General features: G+C 42.7%; 1 protein-coding gene across 1 annotated transcript; it reads right to left on the reverse strand.

Moving 5' to 3' along the window:
* Positions 1-22: 22 nt before the first annotated feature.
* LOC147896502 (uncharacterized) lies at positions 23-21675 on the reverse strand. Its single transcript, XM_087381887.1, has 9 exons — positions 21670-21675; positions 20452-20775; positions 20310-20363; positions 20086-20161; positions 19917-19996; positions 19778-19827; positions 808-892; positions 566-664; positions 23-481 (listed from the first exon to the last, which is right to left on the reverse strand). Exons 1-9 carry the CDS (start codon positions 21673-21675, stop codon positions 260-262), a joined length of 996 nt encoding a protein of 331 aa, XP_087238013.1. The 3' UTR covers positions 23-259.
* Between the last annotated feature and the right edge of the window lie 1400 nt (positions 21676-23075).

Consider the following 23075-nt stretch of genomic DNA (forward strand, 5'->3'; position numbering starts at 1 on the left):
AATGCCAAATTGACTCATCTGAAGCGATTCCTAGGAATCCAACACCCACACACACCACGACATGAACCAGAGCCTCAACCACCAAGACCCACACAGGTTTTACAAAACTTGGTGGGGAAGGAAGGAGAAGGAGAGAGAGAGAGAGATTGGGAAAGGCAAGGGCAGGGGGTTTTGTGGTTGTGTTGGGGAAATCGGAGGGAGAACAATATGATGCAAACTACAAATAGTGGGAACCCTTAGGCTCCCAGATTTAAATTTATTAGAGCCTTGTGTATGATACTCTATACATTTTCCCTCCGGTTGAAAGTGCATGGATCTCACGCTCAGTCCGCACTCCCAAAGGATTTTCTAAAAGCCAGCCATCTTCATCATGTATAGAAGGGTTTGCATTGACTTCGCATGTCAATGAGACTCCTTCTTGAGCATCAAAGTGATGTTTCATGTCCACTGCAACCTCTTCTACATCTGATTGCAACAAGACCTTATTCACATCAAGGCATTCATATTAGTTACTTAAGTTACTGCAACAGGTCTGAGAAAGAGAAGGCAAAGACCTGTATCCCACCTTTCCACCTGGAGCCAAGGCATTGACAATTGCATCAACCAACGGCCTCTGCACAATGCGTCGTTTGTGGTGCCGTACTTTAAAATGTGGATCAGGACACTATAAGAAATGAGATATCAGCACACATCTATTCTCCTCTTAGAAACAAAAATATGATCATAGTAGTATCACATTGCTGAGTAACTTTTAGGAAAGGTTTATGCAGTTCAAAGTCATTTTAGGCTTTGAAAGAGTTGTCTCACCAGAATAGTCACAGATGTAAGGGAGCCTGGGTACGTTGAGAGTATTGAACCAAATGATACTGTTGCATTTGCAACCATAAAATCCCTGCAAGAGTAGCACCCAAAAATACTTGATGATGCTCTACTCAAGCTATGTTACAAGCCAACTCTTGTTTACAGACCAATCCTGTAATTCCATGACAGAATTCAAACCCAACAAAACACCGTCTTTTAATTCACGGTATCCTCCTCTTATAATTCTTATTCATCATCCAGCAGTTACATTAGAACAATGATGTTAAAGCTCGTAGAACAGAAAAGGCGCAAGCACTTATGACTATTGCACTTTGAAAGTACTTGCATGCTATAAACAGAAAAGAGTTTATCCTCTTTTAATAGCTAGGAACGTAGCCTATCAGCACAGACAAAAGATGGGCTGAGAACAACCACTAGGAACACAGCATAGATTGGGCACTTCAAGAGAGAGAAAGTGGATGGGAAGGAGGGAGTCGCGCACGGAGCAGCAAACGAGCGCACACACAGAGGAAGAAGGAATCCTTTTGTTTTTTAAATATTCCTCACAACGCACTCTCCTTTCTTTAGAAATATATGGATACATAACCAAATCAAAAGGTGCATTACTTTGATGTCCTGAGGGTGTTAAACATGCCTTGCACTGACAGTCCAGCCAATACACTGAATATCTTCATTCCATATGAAGGGATAACCAGTATTACTTCTCTTTCTGGTCCAGATCTCTGGCCAACTTTCAGGCACAAACCCATTCAAGCTTCAATACTAAAATTTTCAAAGTTATATGATCAAATGGGAGCATTTTCATAGTAATCTGTAGCTCTCCCATTGTTGCATGGTCCATACCTTGATGTAGCATACCACATGGTTGTACCAATTGTTAGAAGCATACATCAGAGGCACAGTATGATATGCATTCGAATGCCTCTTATGCGTTAGAGGTATATCATTTATATTATATAGATTTTTTATAGAGGCAAGGGAAAGGGCCTAGGGCATATTAAATATCAGCATGCATGCACATGAAATCATAGATTAAAACATATATCTCTTATAAAATAAAAACTTGAAAACGCTATGACATCTGACAATGAGATTTAGAATACTCAGATGACAGCAGTTACAAAAACTCATGAGTCAAATACTAAACAACCATACATGATATGATATCTCAAAAGACTCTTAATCAGAGAATACAAACTTCAAAACATTGTAAAAACCTTAAATTCACATTTTATTCCTTTAAGGGATGTGCTCTCTGGCAATGAATAAGAGACATGCATCAAACTTGAAATGTCTCTCTGCGATTATGTGAGCCTCAAGCAGGATTGCCGCACTCTGGAGGTTACGCACACAGGAATTATGCAGCCAAGGATGTCAAGGACAAACTCACACTGCATTAAGTTCAAAAGGGACACTCATGCACCTACTGAGCTGGAGGAGTGGCTTACGAAGCTGAGAGATTAGTTTCGCTTCTACCCAAAGCACGATGAGGACCACATAATCTTTGCAGGTATGCACATGCAGGACTATGCACATACTTGGTGGCGGTGTATGAGGGATTCACCTCAAAGGCCAACCACATGGAGGGGTTTTAAAGAAATGATGGTTACTACCTTCGTATCCCCACTCATCTTGGATCAGTACTTGGTTGAATTCTATGCATTGTCGCAGACTGGTAGAGTCCAAGAGTATTTGCAGCGCTTTTGGAGGCTTTTCTTGTTTGTATAGGACGTATCTCAGAAAGGGAAGTTGTTGCATTTCATCCAAGGATTGAGTCCTTCCCTGGATGCAGATGCGAAGGCACATAACCCTCAAACAATTGAGCGTGCAACCCAATTGGCAGAGGTGTTTGAGCCCAAATATGCCAGTAAGTATAGGATGGTAGGGGGCAACGCATACGGGAATGCAAATGAGGCTGAGAAGAAGCCTAAGGTGAATGATTGGAATGATAGGAAATCTGCAGCAGCACCTTTTCCACAGTTTCCTACTGTTTCAGGGAGTAAGATGCCCTATGCTAAGCCATACAGGCCAGCAGATGCCAAGCCAAGAACCAAACCTACTGCTGGAAATGCAAAATCAGCAATTCAGCAGTATACCAAGGCCATAATTGACGGCAGGAAGAAAGCAAACTTGTGCTTTAAGTGTGGCGGGAAATGGACCCTTGAGCATCGGGATGTGTGTAAGATGCGGAACACTGGTTCAGCCAAGCTTAGCATGATCATTGAACTCTCTGATTATGAGGATTTATGTCATGTGCACGAATTGGTATCTGACGTGTACTGGGTACACAAGACTAGCTCAGGTAGCCTGGGGAGGCTTAGAGCTAGGCAAGCTTGATTATCAGGTTGAGTGGCAAGGGTACGAACCAGTTAGAGGTCTTCGCTATTTTTGGCGCTTGGGGCCCGAGTCTATATAAGGGGCCCAGAGGTTCAGTTCTCAGAGAGCCGATGGAAGCAAGTTTCGTTCCCAGGTGCTAGGTCTAATCCTGGATTGAGTCACGGACGCGCGCATGCATCATAGCGTAGCAAGGCCCAGCAACAGATCCCAAGCTTCACAGCGCCACCTGGTGGTATGGGACACCAGGCTGGTTAGGATTTGGTTGGGAATTCGTGCCAGTAGCTCAGCTCGTGGCTCAGAGGGGACATCTCCTAATTCGAGATCACATCCCATAGATGTCATGTTTGGGTGGTGAGCAGCCTGCTCAGTTTCCTCACGTCGTGTGTGTTCTTGTGTTTACTTGCAGATCAGAGGTTTCAAGAGTGCTGGGACGTGTCAGTTGGTATTAGAGCCAACTCCTAAGGTAGGAACTTCTGTTCCAAGAATTTTGGACGATTTGTTCCTCCAGGTATGCCCTAATTTCGAAATTCAGGTTTATTACCTTGCACGTGCTTTATTGGTTCAAGGTTAAGGGTGGCGGTTAGATGGTGGAAACAAGGAAGGAGAGACAGAGAGAAAAGGTGAATTCGCAAGAAGCAAGGTGGAGTGGATGAGAGGCCATGAGAAAGGTAGTCTTTAAGGGCAAGAGCTTGGGAGCAGTTCGTTAGTTGTAGGAGTTAGCGCAGGAAAGAAGTAAGAGCGAGTTTCACAATAAAAGCAGAGAGCAAGGACAGGACGTGATGGAAGGCCGCAGGCAACCTTCAGGATGAGAGTTAGGGAGCGGGTATTGATGGATGGAGTGAGGATGGAGGTGCGCAGCAGATGACAGTCTCGAGGGACTGGTTGGGATGCGAATCAGGTAGGGGAAAGCTACGTCCAAATTAGGCTTGGAAAGCTGAAAAAAGCAAAAGCCCTACCAAAAGTAGGGGACTGTTTTTTTTGGCGTGCAAGAGCTGCATCCAAATTAGGCTTAGACAGCTTAAAAAAGCAGAAGCCAACCAAAAGTAGGGGACTGTTTTATTTTTGGCCTGCAGGCTGCTATAAGCCTGCAGTGAGGCGCTCTTTGCTAAGGCAGCCATCTCGCCTGCTCTAATCCCCAGTCCATGAGTGCGCATAGCCAACCCTCCACCCGCCCTCACCTAGTACCACCCGTTAGCTCAGGCTGCTATCTCGCACTTCTGAGTTCGGAACAGCCCTTCTCTCCTACCCTTCCGGTTCGCTACCTTGCTGCTCCTCTGCTTCACCGCTCTCCCCTCTAACGAAATCTCCAAGCAGATCGTAATTTACTGCCTGCTGGGGGACCCCTCCTTTCCTCATGACTCTCTCTCCTTTCCCTTTGGCCTTCCAAGCTCCACCCTGAGCTTGCGATGGGAGACCAAGATCTGAACTACCATGCGGAGGATGACCAGGGTCTCTACGATGATCTGATTACGAAAAAAGCCTTCACTGAAGTCACCACTGCTCTTGATGGAAAGTTTGAGCAAGTTAACACGAATCAAACGGGGTTGACACAGCAACTCCAAGGGATTCAGACTACACTCACACTTTTGACTAGCACTGTTTAGGCGCTCACGCATGTGGATGCCATGGCTTCAGTGTTAGGTCCGAACATCACTCCAGATCCTTTTCCTGGAGATCAGAAGCCTCGTACCAAGGAGGTTGTTGACACTTGGTTGCACAAGTGGCAAGTACACTTCCAATTTCACCCTTACCCAGATGACAAGAAAATACAGCTTGCAGCCGGATTTATGTCAGGAAAGGCTTTATTGTGATGGAAGGAACTCCAACCCGGATGTGCACAGTTTCCAAGCAAAAACCTACGAGCAGAAAAGTCCGAGCGATAATTTTTGACACCAACCATGCTTGTATATTTCTCAAAGGAATATACAATTCTTTCTTAATTTCTCATTTATGGAGCCATATACTTACTTATTTTTCATTATAACCCTCATTTCAGAGAATATCATCTATATATGAACAAACAGTGAACACTTTAGAAACTCCTATAAATACCTCTCTACCATACTCTCTTTTGAGGATTATGGTAATTCAATCAATTTAAAAGAGTTTCCCTAATCTTTAGCAATCCCATATTTGAAGCTGTCATATAACAATGTATACCATATTCTTTGGATGAGTAGGAAAAAGATATTGGAAACCTCATACTTGAAGCCATTATAATTGATCATAAATTAATCTCTAATACATTATCAAATATGGGAAGGCAAGGGAGGGATTTTCAAAATATTCCCAATTCTCCAAACCTAAGTACTTTTAAGGAAATGTGGTCTCTATTGAACTCCTCCTTACCATAATATGAATTAGGAAGAAGTTGTAACTCTCATATACATCTTGAAATTTTTAATTTTTCTCTTTTATAACTATAAAAAGTATAATTTTAAGCCTACCATTGCATAGATCATGAGATTCTGAACATTTTTCCCTTTTACAGCTCCTCAATCTGAGCTAAAGTTATGACCCCTTCTGTGTAAGCTCTTCAAGGGTATTCCTTCTTTAGCAACGTCCTTCCTTCTTCTACGAGGAGCGGGCCACACTAAGAATGATTGTCCTAAGCGCAAGAACCAGAAGCAAGCGCCGGGACCAAAGCTCCAGGCGGGTCCGGGTACCAAAGCCAAGGGAGCTAATCAAGTTGCGATGACAGGTATTTTTGTAAATGTCATTACCTGCCCACTTTCTTGTAATTGCACTTTTAATACTTCATTATTTGGTTCCCATGATCTTTTCCGAGTTTATGGAGAAGTTAGGGACCAAAGAGTTCACATTCTCTTTGACCCGGGCAGCTCTCACAACTTTGTTAATTACAAACTTGTGCAGAAGATGAGGCTGTCCACGATACCTAGCGATCACACCTATGAGGTGCAGCTTCCAGCTGGGAAGCAGTTTTGGGATCGCAAGATTGAAGCTCTTTCTCTCCGGATTCAAGAATACACAGCAGCTCTTACGTGCTATGTCATGCACTTGGAGCATGTGGACTTGTTAATCGGAATAGAGTGGTTTAAAACCCACGATATTCGGATTGGATGGAAGGACCATACTCTTTCTTTTTTGGATAAGGACACCCAATTTTGTATTCAGTGTGATAACATTCCCTCTTCTCAGGGACCTATTGTATCTGCGATGCAGCTTTCGAATATATTAAACACGTCTCATTATGATGTCTATCAGTGTGTTTTGATTCCGCTTTCTTCATTTGTTGTCTCTGTTAATAACAAGAATGATTTAAGTGTGTTTGAACACCGTGAATTGAGAACGTTGATAGATGATTTCATGGATGTATTCCCTGCTCAACTGCCGGAAGGTATACCTCCAGAACGAGCAGTAGATCATCGCATAGACTTAGTACCTGGGGCTCAACCTATTAGTGTTCCATCTTATAGGATGAGCCAGCTTGAGGAGGATGAGTTAGCTTCACAGCTACAGGATTATTTGAATATGGGCTATATTCGACCAAGTAAATCACCTTGGGAAGCACCTATCCTCTTAAGAAAGAAGAAAGATTCCACATGGAGAATGTGTATATCTTATAAACGATTGAATAAAGTGACAATTAAGAATCGATACCCTCTACCTCGTTCCGATGATCTAATAGACCGTTTGGCCGGAGCGAAGTATTTCACTAAGATTGATTTGCGTACGGGTTATCACCAAATCCGTATCTATGCTAAATACATAGATAGAACCACATTCCGAACTAGGTATGGCCACTACGAGTTTCTTGTATTACCTTTTGGTCTGACCAATGCTCCTGCCACCTTCCAGCAAATGATGAACGATTTGTTTCGAGATTTTCTGGGCGAATTCGTTATAGTCTTCTTAGATGACATCTTGGTATATAGCAAAAGCTAGAGGATCACATAGGACACCTCCGGATTGTCTTAGTTATTCTAAGACAGCATAAGCTCTATGCCAAGATGAGTAAATGTGACTTCTTTATGAAGGAGATCATTTATTTAGGACACAAGATTTCTTCTGAAGGTATCAGCATTGATCTGGATCGTATCCAGAAGGTTTTAGAATGGCCTATCCCTCAAACTGTGAAACAACTTCGTTCTTTCCTAGGATTTACGATATTTCTACGGAAGTCTGTGCGTGATTATTCACACATCACGACACCCCTGACAAACATATTGAAAGGTCGTGGACGCAGGTCTACCCAGCCGATCTCTTGGAATGATGCATTGAACAAGGCTTTTGAAACCTTGAAGTTTTCTATCAAGGAAGCACCCGTTCTTGCATTACCCGATCCTACCCGGCCTTATGTTTTAGAGGCCGATGCGAGTGATTTTGCGATTGGGGCAGCTTTATTCCAAGAGGGCAGACCTGTAGCTTTTGAGAGTAAGAAGCTAGACGACACCCAATATCGTTCGCCCACACTAGAAAAAGAACTCTATGCAGTCGTGTATGCCCTGAAGGTTTGGAGACACTACTTGTATGGTTCTAAGTTTCTTGTATTGACCGATCATCAGTCAATCAAGTATGTGTGTGATGCGCCTGAATTGAGGGGACGGAAAGCTAGATGGACAAAATTAATGTAAGATTTTGATTTTGAAATACGTTATCGCAAGGGTTTGTTGAATAGTGTGGCGGATGCCTTAAGTCGAGTCAAGTTTGTAAATGCTATGTCATTTACAGAAATATCCTCAGACCTATTTCAATCCTTCTGAGGGCTTTGCGCAGCTGATAGTCATTTCAGTTCTTATTGGTAGAAAGTCCAGGATGGGAGCTCCATGGTTGACCAGGACTCAGGGATTGTGCTACCTACGGTACAGGCGGCGAGAGGTCAGTGGATGATTAGGAACGGCTTGCTGTTCCAGAATGGAAAGATTTGTGTGCCAAATGTTTAGGAACTTCGATCCAAGATTCTCTCGGAGTGTCATGATGCTCCTAGTGCTGGACATCCGAGTATACATCGGACTCTGTCTCTTGTGAAGCATTCCTTTTATTGGCCTAAGATGCGTGCATTTATTGAAAACTATGTGGTAGGTTGCCGGGTTTGTCAGGTTACTAAGGGAGAACGCCTTAGAAGCGCAGGTTTATTACAGCCATTGCAGATTCCAAGTAATAAATAGGAAAGTATTTCCATGGATTTTATTACTGGTTTACCTCGAACGCGCAAGGGTCATGACTCCATTTGGGTCATAGTCGACCGTCTGACAAAAATGGCTAGATTCTTACCTACCAGAACAACTATTTCAGCTGTTCAGCTGGCTCACGAGTTTGTGGACCACCTGTTTAAGCTGTATGGTTTGCCCTCTGACATAGTCAGTGACAGGGACTCGAAGTTTACAAGTAACTTTTGGACACTTGGTTTTGAGAAGTTAGAAACTACTCTAAGTATGAGTTCCTCAGATCATGCACAATCCGATGGCAGTACAGAGAAGGTCAACCAATTGGTTGAAGATATGCTTCGGGCATATGTTTCTAAGAGACAGTCTTCATGGGAAGATTATCTACCTATGATAGAATTTGCTTATAACAATGCCAAGCATTCGAGTACTGGTTACAGTCCTTTTATGCTTATGTACGGGTTTCAACCTAAGTTACCAGTTATAATTGGGTTAAAGGGAATCCAAAATGATGCTACAAAGACCTTCTTGCTAGACATGCAGGAAATGTTGCAGTTTGCCAAGGAGTCTATTAGAAGTACCCAAGATCGGGATAGATTTTATGCTAATAGACATCGTTCACCTAGAGAGTTCTTTGAAGAAACGATGGTATATTTGCGAATTCCCAAGGAATCCAAGAGCCTAAGTATTGGTTTGGTTCCGAAGTTATCCCCCATATACTGTCGTCCGTTCAAGGTCATTAAAAGAATTGGACCAGCTGCATATCGACTAGAATTGCCTCCTGATGTTAAAGTACATCCAATATTTCATGTCAGTAGACTGAAAGAAGTACTGGGTGCGGATGATCAACTTGTTTCTCCTCAAGAAATAATAGAAATTACAGATTTGACTTTTATTCCACACGAACCTGAGTGTATTCTTGAATTTCGTGAAAGACACATTTGTAATAGAACTATCACGGAATACAAGATCAAGTGGAAGGATCGTGTTGAGGAGGATACAACATGGGAGACATTACAGAACCTCCAGTGGACATTTCCGGGTTTTTTAGCGAACTCAGGAGTGAGTTCTTAGAGGAGGGGAAGTATGTCATGTGCACGGATTGGTATATGACATGTACTAGGTACACAAGACTAGCTCAGATAGCCTGGGAAGGCTTAGAGCTAGGCAGGCTTGATTCTCGGGTTGAGTGGCAAGGGTACAAACCAGTTAGAGGTCTTCGCTATTTTTGGCGCTTGGGACCCGAGTCTATATAAGGGGCCCAGAGGTTTAGTTCTTAGAGAGCCGATGGGAGCAAGTTTCGTTCCCAGGTGCTAGGTCTGATCCTGGATTGAGTCGTTGACGCACCCTGCATCATAGCGTAGCCCAAGGCCCAGCAGCAGATCCCAGGCTTCACAGCACCACCTGGTGGTATGGGACACCAGGCTGGTTAGGATCTGGTTGGGAGTTCGTGCCAGTAGCTCAGCTCGTGGCTCGGAGGGGACATCTCTTGATTCGGAATCACATCTCGTAGGTAACTACAGAACCACTACTGTGCCAGCTCGACTATCTCATGAATAGAGGGCTTATCAAGAGCTTAAGACTTCCAGGGAGCACCAACTTCTGCACTCAGCTTTTCGCGGATGACAACACTAGCTTTCTGGAAGCTTCCAAGACAAATGTCAGCAGGTTCATGGAGCTGTTCAACGAATTTGAAGCCCTTTCTGACTCCAGAGTCAACAGCAATAAGACTGAAGCCCTCTGGCTCTCTTGGAGGCCAAGACCAGACTGGACAAGCAGAGTACTACCTAATTGGATCCCCACAGCAGATTGTCAGATATTTAGGCTGCCCTGTAGGAGTAGGAACCAACCTAAAGAACAAGTTGGGTGGTGAGCAGCCTGCTCAGTTTCCTCACGTCGTGTGTGTTCTTCTGTTTGCTTGCAGATCAGAGGTTTCAGGAGTGCTGGGACATGTCAATTAGTTGATGCCATAGAGTCCTTGGATGCCTCTCATGATGAGATGGCAAGAACACATGATTCGGACGAGGCTCCTGACACTGAAGCCATGAAGGGAACTGATTTTCCTTTTGATCCGGGTGGTGCTACTGATCATGATATTCATGATATGCAATCACTTGACATTCAGCCCACTCGTGGCATGCAAGGTCGTATGCCTACATCTTTTCTTGTGGAGCATCAAGTTGCTATGCCTTTTCATGCACGTGAGGAGGCTAGTGGTAATGCTCTCAGAATACTTGCATTATAGAATGAAGAAGAGTGAGGTCCTTATGTAGGCACCTCATACATGCTCACTGACATCACTGATGACTTCAGAGCTCCACAATCATCTCCTCAATTTGCTCCTAGATTCTCTCAATCATCCTATGTGGCTTTCCACCACCTAACTGTGCTCATGGGCACCTAACTGTGCCTCTAGCACTCACATAGAAACGAAGGCGTGCCTGAGGCATACACCTTGAGATATCCCATCAATGGGCCTCCTTTTAAAGAAACGCCCCTTTGTCCATGCTTTTAGGCCTTGTGGGACCTCCTTTTTGTGTTTTTCTCCCCACGTTTGGGTCCTTTTAGGTCCTACACATTGCACAAACAAGTTCCAACACTTTAGCCCATTAGAGGTTAGCGAAATGCATGCATTCCTAGTTCTTGGACTAATCCTAGTCCCTTGTGGTCATCCCCACAGTTCTCAAAGCAAAAGTAAAAGCAATAAAACTTATTTTAGTGAACCAAAGTCAGTTTTCTTTGACCATAGTCAATCTCTTCTTTATTTTTTGGGAAAAATACCAATTAGTGACAAGTGGTAGCTTAGAAAGAACTTGGACATGCTGTCCTGCATGCAGCTTTAGCAAGGACACATGGAAAACATCATGAATCTTGGAGGTACTGGGAAGCTCAAACTCATATGCCACCTCTCCAACTTTGCGAGGGATCGTAATACCTGTGAGCAAGCTTCGTGTTGGTGTTACCTTTCAGTGAGGCATAACGGTTCTTAGGGAGGCGTAAATGCACATAATCTCCTTCTTCAAAGGACAGATACCTCCTTCCCATAAATGGGATAGACTAAGACTCGGTATTCATTACAGGTTGCTTGGCAATTTATTGAACCTGTCATAGTGCTATACCACGACATAAATGCTATCCCATCCCCTCTCTGTAGAAGGTAACCCTCTGATGTATCCATAGCTATGTGAGTCCATTTGCCTTCTGGAATAGGTAATGGCTGTAAAAGACCTGCGGCTAGCTTGTTGTCCACCTTATTCTGTTGGCAAGGCAAGCATTCAACAACATATTTAACCACATCCCTCCACATGCCATCCCAGATGAAGCTTTGTTTGATCTTTTCATATGTCTTAGTGATACCCACATGTCCTACCATAGGAGATGAGTGCATTTCTTGCAAAACGATGAATTTCCTCCTCGTCCATAACTCTACTCTTTCTTTTCAGTTTACCAACATGGTATCAGAGCCATTTGATCCCCCTTGATCCATTTTTGCCACATCATCATCTTCTTCTCCATCTTCTTCTTCACCATCTCTTCCTCTTCTTCCCAAAGTTTGTTTAAGCCTGTTCTCCCCCGGTTCTCTACCATTTTCCACGCCCTTCCTGCTGGAGATCCACCTCGAAGGGGCGAACCCCTGGCTGAAAGGAATTGGAGAAATACGTGCTTGTTTCGTCGCCATTACACACAGTTCGTCGACCTTTGTTCCTGCGTTTTCTCTCAGCATGCTCCATACTTCTCTAATTCCTTTCAGAGGGAGCTAGTCCATACCTAGAGCTATCCTGTGCTGAAATCTGAGCAGCAATGGTTGCTTATTCAAGCTGAAAACAGAGAAAAACCAGTCGAAATTGGAGAGACTAGCTATGGCGCCCTGACGTGTTTTTGCGCCTTTTCTTCTCAGAGGACCTTCTATGGTATATCAGCTCTCTTTTGCCTCAGAAACCCCCTTTTCCTTTGCTCTGAAGAGTAAGATACAAGCCCTCCAAGTTCAGTCTTTTGATTTTGACAGTTTTGACAAGTTTTTGAAGATGATGCTACATAAGATGCTATTCTAGCATTTCTGGTTTTTTGAAACTTTCAATAACATCAGTACAAGTGTGGCTTCAGTTTTGCTTTGAATTGCTATACCTGGTTTTGATTGGAAAGTTTTCATTTTAACCACCTCTATGAAGCATGTAAGAAAAACCATCATTGATTGAATATTGGTCACTAGTCTTTGCTACATCAAGTGCTTATATTTGGAAGCCTTTCAGTTGTTTTTTGCCTTGTAAGAGAGAAAGACACTGCCCAATATCTGGGTTAGACCCTCTCATGGCTACCATATTGAATATAGAAAAGTTCAATGGAAAGGGCTTCCACACATGGCAGATGAAGGTGAAATTTGCATTGATGAGGGAAAACCTCTGGGGACTTGTCAAACCGACTTCAACCGCTCCTTCTACAGCCGCCAATGCTGGAGAATCCTCAACTCCGACACGCCCAGCAAGGGATCCCGCTAGAGAGGAGAAAGCATATGGTATCATTGCTCTTGCTTTAGGAGATGATTATATTCATCACATCTCTGACTTAGAGTCTCCTTCAGAAGCTTGGCATAAGCTTGACATGATTTTTGGTGCTAGCTCTCACATCTCTAAATTATCACTTAAAATCTCTTTCTTTGAATTGAAGATGGTTAGTGGCACTGCTTTGGCAGCTCATGTCAATTACATGCGGAGTCTTATGACTCAACTAGCTTCTATCAACTCTCCTATTACTACAGATGATGCTATGGCAGTGTTACTTAAGAGTATGCCTGAAGATTATGATCATATAGTTACCACTTTGAAAAATCTTCCTAATCCTAATCTTGAAGGTATTATCTCTGCTCTCCAAGAAGAAGAAAGGCATATGGAGCTCAGGAAAGGCAATGACACTGTTTATGTTGTAAAAATCCAAAAGGTCAAGTTTACACCTTGCAAACACTGTGGAAAGACAAATCACCTTTCAAAGGACTGCTTCAAAATCAATACATGCAAACACTGTGACAAAAACAACCATCATGAGAAGTTTTGCAGAGCCAAAGCAAAGACAGAAAATGCAAATCTACTTTCAGTTGATGAGCCTCCACAAGATGAGGCATCCTTTGAAGATTATGCATTTTAAATCATCTCTATGTATGCTCCAGATCTCTCTTTTTATGTCAAGGTACTCAGCCTGGATAGTCCTCCAAAATGAATGAAATAAACTATTGTGTTTTGTGTGTTTTGTAAACACCTCTGGTCACCTTATGATGTAGGCCATGTGTATGTTTTGCTCCATGGTACCTCCTGCAGACATTGTGTGCATGTACATGCAGGGGAGATAACCATTGGAAGGTCTTTTTGTATCCCTTTTTGTTTACCTTACACCCATGGGAACCCTTGCTAGCTTGAGATCCTAGCCATTGATAGATCCATGACCACCATGAGATGGCATGAGACACCTTGTGCTAGCTGTATCCTTGACATAGCCTGAGGCATTCCCTTGAGGGGGGGTTTGATGGGATATCTCAAGGTGTATGCCTCACGCACGCCTGGGTTTCTATGTGTGAGTGCTAGGGGCACAGTTAGGTGGTGGAAAGGCACATAGGGTGATTGAGAGAATCTAGGAGCAGATTGAGGAGATGATTGTGGAGCTCTGAAGTCATCAGTGATGTCAGTGAGCATGTATGAGGTGCCTACATAAGGACCTCACTCTTCTTCATTCTATAATGCAAGTATTCTGAGTTTGTGTCCACTCTACTCTTTCTTTTCAGTTTACCAACACCCATAAGATTAAAAAGGCGCCAAAAGCACTAGATTTAAAAAGAAAACCTAAAAACCTTGGCTTTTATGTAAAAGTAGCTTTTAGCAAGCAAACCCTAGCTTTTTGCTAGGCCTAGTCTATAAAAGAAAGGCCCGAGGCCTCCCAGATTCATTCAAGAGTTGTACTCAACTTCATGCTCTTTTCAAAGCCAGTTGTACAAAGTATTATTCTATTGCAAAAGAGCTTCGGGGGGGTCCAGCTCTTATTTCTGGGCCCTAGTGTTGCGCATGCTGCGTCTCCTTCTCAACTTCATGCTCTTTTCAGAGCCCAATGTACAAAGTATTATTCTATTGCAATAAAGAGCTTCGGAGGGGTCCAGCTCTTATTTCTGGGCCCTAGTGTTGCGCATGTTGCGTCTCCTTCTTCTCTCCCGTTGTTCTATCACAAAGAATCTTTGAGATAAGTGCTGCAATTCTGATTTTCAGATTTCAGTTTGTGTTCTCTAGTTTCAGTAGCAAAGTTCTTGTAAAATATTGCCTGGTCGGTTTTTGCCAGCCCCCTTGGGGGCCTATAAAAGAAGAGGCTTTTGTCCTCATAATACTGAAGGGGGAAATTGATGTGTGTGTGTGTGTGTGCCTATGGGATTGGAGTCCTATGCAAGAAGTGTGTGAGTGTAGGTGTGCTAGAAGGTTCTAGTTAGGTGTGTCAGGTTGGTGTGATGAGTGAGTGATCATAGGAGGTGATTGATTGAGATAATCAGGGAGATGATTGTGGATCTGGGATCTACCTACATGGAGGCAATTGCCTATATATGTAACCACTCTATGAATAAACAACTACATTTGTGTCCCGTTGTTTCTACATAGACTTACACATGGTATCAGAGCCTGGTTAGAATCTGAGTGCCAAGAATGAGATTCTTAGCAGATTCCAACTAGATTCCTCCTTCTCCAATGCCTCCATGACTTTCCTTCTTATACCTTGAGCTTTGACAGCTCTATTCTCTCCATCCACGCAATATCTTGCGAAGCCCTTTCAGCTAGACGTTCCCTGCTTTTGAGCAACCCTTCTAACTTGTGGGATCTCTAAAATACGTCGCCATGAAGACACACTGCCGCTCTGAGTATTACGCGCCACTTCTGCAATGCTGCTCACCTCAGTCAACAATCTTGTAATTCCTCTCAGAGAAAGTTGGGCGACACCAAGAGCTATCCAAAGCACAAATCTGAAGGCAAATGCTTCAGTAATTGAGGCGTATAGACGAAAAAACCAGTCGACATTGGAGATTCTGGCTATGGCGACCTGACACGACATTTCACCCAAGCTTGGTACTGGGTCTTCTCTAGTCCTATATCTTTCATTGCGCAACAAAAGCCCTCAAAGAGCTGCTCTCATCTAGTTGAATTTCATCCTCCAAGTTTACATGTACTCTGCAAGCATTTCTAGTATATTTTTTGGAGTTTTTATGCTACACTAAATACTTGAGGAGTAAAACACTCAGTTCAGAGATTATTCTTCCAAAAATCAATTCAAAGTATGTCATTTCAGTTCAGAGAATGTTAGTTCAGTTGGTGCTAATCTCTTGACAACATGCCAACCTCAAGTTCTCAAAGCTCTTCCAAAATCAAGAAGACTACAAAGACAAAGTACAAGGTGAAGAAGACTCCAGTTAAGAGGTTGTGGGAGAAGCCAACTGGTTATGATTATGCCAAACAATTAGGTTTTTCAGAATTCTTATCTTGCAATTTGCATCTGTATGGTGAAGGTGACTTTTTTGTTCAAAAAGATTGACCTTTTGTAAAGGGATTAGACACTGCAATTAATTTGGTAAGACCTTCCTAAATGGCTTCAAAACTGAAAATAGATAAGTTTGAAGGAGAGGAGTTCCACACTTAGCAAACAAAACTGAAGTTTATTCTCATGAAAAAGGGAATATGGAAGGTAGCAAATGGCAAAGAAACTAAACCTACAACTAGAGAAGGAGAAGCTTCATGGCTTCCAAAAGATGAAAAAGCTCTTGCTATAATTGCTCTTGGTCTGAGTGATTCCTTTATTCATCATATTGATAGATGTGAGACTGCTCATGCTGCATGGACTCATCTTGAGCATGTGTTTGGAGCACAGGGAAGATGCTCTAAGTATAGCTTGCTTATCAAGTTCTTTGACTTAAGATTGGATAGGGGGGAGTCCATCTCTTCACATCTAAATTCAATGAAGAGCATTTTGACACAGTTATCTGGCATCAAGTTTAATCTTGATGAAGATATTGTAATTGCCATCTTACTTAGAAGTCTCAATGAAGAATATGGCACTATTGTAACCACACTCACCAATATTCTAGAGATAAGTCTGGTAGAAATTGAAGCATCACTCTTGAAGGAGGAGAGAAAGATCAAACAAAGAAGTGATTACAAAGAAGGGGCATATTTGGCCAGAAGCAACTAAAGCAACTTTAAGGGAAAGAGCAAAATGAAATGTAACTTTTGTGGCAAACTTGGACACTTTGAAAAGGAATGTTATGCCAAAAAGAGATGTTCAACCAATCTTGTTGAGGAAGCAGAAATTGAAGAAGAAGAAGAACCAGAGAATGTCAAAACTCAAGCTCTCACTGCTTACAACACCCAAGTCAAATCTGACAAGGGTAAGGATCCATATGTTTTTTGAGTTATGTGTGTATGAGGTCAATAATGATTCTCTACCATGGATAGTCCATCCTTAAATGATTGTTAGTCTTTTGAGATTTTTCCTTGTTGGACTCTTTGGGCTTTACACACATAGTTTGTGTCCATCTCCTAATTGTAAACCAAGAATCCTATGAGTGAGTCACAGGTTGGGGCCATGAGTGTTGCCACATGATAGTGGGCAAGTCATGGAGCATCCCATGTACTACTGCTAAGGGATGAGGTCATCAATGTGTGAGGGGGAATAAAGGGACAAATTGATGTGTGTGTGTGTGTGCCTATGGGATTGGAGTCCTATGCAAGAAGTGTGAGTGTAGGTGTGCTAGAAGGTTCTAGTTAGGTGTGTCAGGTTGGTGTGATGAGTGAGTGATCATAGGAGGTGATTGATTGAGATAATCAGGGAGATGATTGTGGATCTGGGATCTACCTACATAGAGGCACTTGCCTATATATGTAACCACTCTATGAATAAACAACTACATTTGTGTCTCATTGTTTCTACATGGACTTACAAATACATCATCTAGAGCAACTTTTGAGGAGCAGAAAGGAGCAGCACCGGCAGCAACAATTGGGCCTCATCTTGGAGGTGAACTTGGCCGAAGACCTACAAACTTAGCTCACACAGAGGGCTGCCCACCTAGGCTGGTTTCCAGACAGCAAGGTGGAGAGGATCACTCTAGACAAAGAGTCTACATTTGCTCGAGGTGGAGCACGCGGGCTCAGAGATCTGGAAGTGCTTGGCATCTAGTAGGAGAACCTGTTGGTATTGTATCATGTTCCACTTTGTGGACGGACGGAAATATAAAGAGTTGCCTCTATATTTTTCTCTGAGCATTATCTATTTATTGGCTTGCACATCTATGCACATAAGTTAAGAAGTTTGTGATTCCACACCCCACACGCACACTGTGTGAGCTTCTTGGCATTACTATCAGTCTTCTGCTATGCGTACCCTCTGTTGGGTAATTTCTAACATGGTATCAGAGCCCAAGTAGGAGGCTCACAGGTGTGGGAGCCCGAAGGCAGGGACCTTGCTAAAAGACGGCCTTGATTCAGATCGACTTCCACGACTGGAGCATTGTGCCCTTGTGAGAAGGAGGGTGACTCAGGTTTAGTCAGGTGCGTTCAGAGTTCTGAAAAATTTGAGTTTGGTTGACTTTGCTGTGTATATAACAGCAGAGATGTCGACCGCTATAGCCTCTTCAGCCCCTGCTCTCCCTTCCTCCTCCCCCAGTTTTCAGACATTCACTATCCCTAACTTCGGAGAGTCTTGGAAACTAGACGAGACCAGCTACCGATCTGGAAAGTGAAGATCCCGAGTCTTTTAGTGGCTCGGAAGCTATGAAAGCTGACAATGGGAGTGGAGGCGAAGCCGAAGGACATTGTGGATAGGCAAGGGAAGATACTCATGGCAATAGACAAAGAGGATATACCTAGATGAATCCAGGAACAATAGAAAGAATTATCACAACACCAGCAGGCCGCAACTTGGACGAAAACTTCACAAGGTGAAATTTGCATGTCCGCTAATACGGCAGAAGCATATACCTAGATGAATCCAGGAACATTCCCAAACTCATCCTCTAAAAACACAACATAGTGCAGTTTCAATCTCATGATAGTCACTCACAAGGTTGAAAACCATAAACTCCATCATGCATAGCAGGGACTAGCTACTATGACATCCCCACTGACGTCATCAGCGCCCAACAGTGGGTGTAGACCATAGTATAAAAATATGCTCTCACACATACAAATCCACACACCCACACATACTTGAGCATCCATTTATACAAAGTCTTCGTACTGAGTTTCTGTCGACACTCCGGAGGTGAAGGGCAGACTCAGCCAGAGATGAGTCTGCCCTGGCATTAATCATAGGGACTATGGCGAACTCTGTTCTTCCACATATCCAGATGGTCGAGACGTCAGTAATCAATCTTCCACTGTGCGTACTCTCTGTTGGCTAGTTTCTAACATTCACAAGCTACTATATGGAGGCCTACGCAACTAGGGACTAACCAAGTGTCCAAAAGGTGGAGCATTGAATTCCAAATGTCCAATCTCAAGACTATAAGGAGGTCTACTACAAAGCATCTTCGTAAGGCAACCACGTGTCTCCCATCTCATCAAGGCACCTTTGTAAAGACGTCAACTGCATTGTCCTTGATTGAACAATAATCAAACTATGTTGTTGCTTCTCAAAGAACATAGTATTGAACCTCGATATGTTTTGCTAGGGCATGAAACATTGGATTCTTTGCAATTGTCAAATCATCCTTTCAACAACCCACGTCATCCGATAATCAACTAGTCTATCACAATCAAATCATCAAGTTTGACAGATGAGTACAACAACTTTTCCTTCCTCTAAGAAGAGATAGAGGTTTGCTTCTAAAGGATTTTCACACAATCCAATCCGTTGAAGTATCATTGATGCAAGTGTATCATGTCCTTGAGGCGTGTTCCAGCCCGGAGAGAACCTTTAAGAGGTCTATACACCGTGTTTCCTAAAGCTTGAGAGTAAGAACCATCTTGATGGTTGTCGTCCTTGAAGCCAAAACAAAATTTTACCCCTTGAGTGTACCCTTTGGCCTCCAATCTAGCCAAACAACTGCCCAATAAGCCATTAGACCTAAACTTGACTTTGAAGAACTATACCTTTCATCATGCAAGGTTAGCCACAAGATCCCAAGTCTTTTTGCAAAGTATGGAGTCCATCTCAATCCTCATGGCCAGCTTCTCACTATGCAGCATTTGCAAAGACCATTTGTGGTACAATTGACAATTGCATTGGAAAGAACATTTGCATAATGGACATGGAGTGGCTTATGTACGCCGAAGGTTGAAAGAAACTACGCTCAAATATGATGTTTACTAGGAGTTACTTTCCATTATCCATGCTTAATGTGTGGAGACATTATCTATTGATGTTTATTTTAAGATGAATCATCAAAGTGTCTGGTGTTTTATCTCATTGGTGAGGGCAAACTTATAGGGGCTAATTTTTAACTTCCAGATTACAAGATAACCAACAATCTGACTTACAAGTTTTTTAGCTGTAATTCCTTAGCCCAACGTTTCGCACGAGAGACCAGCTGCACAAAAGACGTAACTTAATGCACGTCTTCAAAGAAAAATACAGACTCTAGCAAACAATTGACTTCAATTGGGCCATCTGTCTTGCCTGATAACGGATGTCTAGACCTAGAAAGTTACAGGATCCCATACTCCTCTTAGCCATCATCATAAGAAACCTTCCACTACCTGCAAATTTTACGATGATAAAAGATTTTAACAGTAGTTCTCAAGTTATTGAAATATCAGAGACTCTCAAACGAGACGAGAGCGCTCACCGCAGCCAATGTCCACCATTATAGGTAGTGAAGAATCTGGAAAAATATTCTCCCATTTAGGAGGAGGCACTGGTGCCTGTCGAGCCACTGATGAATTTAATGCCCTCACTTAGCAATCACTTTTAAGGTCGACATCAAAATGCATTGTACATTCAAGTGCTTCCAACAGCTAAGGTGTTCGTGTACTTTTCTCAACTTGTACATGAAGGTACAAAATACACTACCATCAATGAAGCCTTCAAAGGATTGGCATGCTGCCTCGCCCTGATTCCACCAACCTGCCGGATATGTCTCATATCAACGATCTTCCACTTATCTACTTCCTGAATGGAAGCTGAACACGATGTATGCGGTTATTTACCTTACCTGTTCAGCTACCTGCTTTATGGTAAGCTCAGCAAATTCTCGCTCAATCAGAACAGCAATCGGAGTTTGTCCAACCTGGGAGTGCACAGAGAATGGAGGGTCCTCATCAGAACCATTCGCTTGAGCAGAGAGTGTACAAAGGCATCTCCTGATGGCAAACTTTGGAGAAGGCGAAGCGTGGAGAAAAGAGAAAAGCCTCCCACAATATCTACGGTGAGCTGGGCATATGTGGTGAGGGTGCCTCCAGCGAGTTAGGGTTGCAAAGATGGCCTTCATTCTCGGGGGCAATGAGAAAGATCGCATTTGCTCCGCATTTGCTCGTCTCTAAAACAAATATTCAAATTTCATAAAGCCTACATGGGAAGAAATAGGATGGGAATGGGAAAAGGTGGTCCGAAGTAGTCCTATGCATATTTCTATCCTATTCCCATCCCACCATGTGCTAACTAAAAAAGAACTAGGGATGGGTTTAGGAGGAAGAGGACACATGGCATCATTTCATGTGTTTAAGAGGTGGGGACCTTCTGGGGACAAGGACACATGTCATCCTTCCATGTTTTTGAATCCCTAAAAAAGGGGAACCCATTCTGGTTGCAAGGGTCTAGAGGCCATGGTCCAGGATGGGAGAAAAAGTGGCTACTCCCATTCTAAATCCATCCTAGACCACTTGGTGTAGGATGGGAGTAATGATGACAAAAATATTCCCATCCTAAACCCATGCTAGTCCCATCCATGTGCTAAGACCCTTAGTCAAGGTGAGACACGGGCTTAGAGTCTCTTAACGCAAACCACCCTGTCCCTATCGAGGCTCACGAGCAACCAAGTTTTTCTCCTACTGGTTTGCAACCTACCCAGTTCGCGTGAATAGACCCTTGGGTGGCTTGCTGCAGTCTCGTGATGGGTGAGCACCCGGTTCCACCCTCGGCTACCCTAGTCACCATCTGGCAGGATATCATTTACACACTACGATCCACCTGGGAGCATGGGTTATGTCACAAGGTTTAGTACCTAACCGATTTTTGGACATTTTTCAATCAATCGCACTTTTTTCTATAATGCACATAGGATATGGAGGGAGAGTGAGGAGAGACATGAGCGATACTATGGTCTAAAACACATTTTGCTACGTATCTCTCGACTGTCCCAAGGTAAACTTGTAAAAAAATCCTATTTCTAATGAGTTTTCCTCCATGGCATTACATTGGGTGCCAAACTTACCTTCATTGACCAAAGTGCTAAAATAATTGAAGTTAGAGAACAAGAGAAGCCATGGGCATACCATACATGTAAGCCACAGGAAGTATGACCCTTAATGTCAACCAAAATTGAGTTTCAAAGCAAAGCCTCAAGTGCCTCCTAGTATTGTGTTCTTGTTGATTTTAGTTCCTTTGTTTTGTTTAATGCTACATTCCTCGAAGTCTTCATGCATCTGTTGGCCTTCTTTGTGCATGCATGGTCTACATCTATTTCTTCATGCTTTGCTTGGCATTTTTCTTGCTTACATTTCTGATAGCAACATGGGTGACTATTGTGGTAAATATAAACATTATGAAAGTGTGGTGATGAAAATGGTGCATTTCTTTGACCCTTCACTTGCTTCATGTGTGGGTGTATTCTATAAAGAACACTATGCAATGCAAGGATTTTTAGTTTTTAATTTTTGCTTATATTAGACTATAATAAAGACCTAACATAGATTGATAATGGGTTGGGTGCTCTAGAAGCTACACTAGTTCTAGTGATCTCTATAACTAAAATCATAAACTAGTGTTGGCACAAAGAATTCTATAGTGTTTGCTTCAGAGGCTTTGGAGAGGGGATAGTATGTCGTTGGTTTGAACCTTGTCAGGTCATCACTACAGGTCTCACGCTACTACTTTCTTCTAAAATCTACAACTCCAATGAGCATAATACCAAAGCCAATATTTTTTTATTTTTTGGAATGAACTCCATACCCTTATCCCCCCCTCCCCCCTTTCATACTGCTTTGATATTCAGCATGGTAAGCAGCGTAGGCCCAAGTTTTTTATTTGTGATCGCTCCTTGAGTCACTTGTACAATCGTAGGGCATAGGCTCTTGATCTTGGATTGATCTTAAGAGCAATAAGCTTTTTGGCCTTGCAAGGGTCTTAAGGGATGTAGTTGGCTAATGAGTGCGAATTAGCCCCATTGTTTAGAAGTTAGTTCATGTAATCAATTAATGGGTGTTTAGTGTTAGGATTAGTGCTAGTTTACGCCATTATAATGAGTTTTAGGTTTAGGTTTTTGTCTTCATGTGGTCAATTAATGGGTGTTTAGTGTTAGGATTAGTGGTAGTTTAGGCCATTATAATGAGTTTTAGGTTTAGGTTTTTTTCTCTTTGTGAGGGTCCTAAATGACTTTGTCACTTTGTGTGGATTAAGTTTTTGGCCTTACATAAGGGGTAGTGAATTATTTTGTCATTTAGCTTGTATGACACCACCTTTATTAAAAACATGTGATATTAAATGAGGGTACCACATCCCCACTTATATTTAAGGTCCCATCCACTCTTTCATCTCTTTTCTCTCCTCTCTTTTCACTTATCTACCTTTCCCCATAATCATTCACCTTCACTTGTGTTTTTCTCTTTCCCTTTCCTTCCA

Source organism: Dipteris shenzhenensis, chromosome 11 (genome assembly GCF_047967505.1).
Source record: "Dipteris shenzhenensis isolate YYH24624 ecotype China chromosome 11, Dip_SZ_1.0, whole genome shotgun sequence".
NCBI classification, from domain to species: domain Eukaryota; kingdom Viridiplantae; phylum Streptophyta; class Polypodiopsida; order Gleicheniales; family Dipteridaceae; genus Dipteris; species Dipteris shenzhenensis.

Coding starts and splice junctions, on each gene's coding strand:
- LOC147896502 (XM_087381887.1), bottom strand. Junction 19,828..19,916: donor GTCTAGACATCCGTTATCAG/GCAAGACAGATG, acceptor TCTTTTGTGCAG/CTGGTCTCTCGTGCGAAACG. Junction 482..565: donor CCTTGGCTCCAGGTGGAAAG/GTGGGATACAGG, acceptor GATGTGAATAAG/GTCTTGTTGCAATCAGATGT.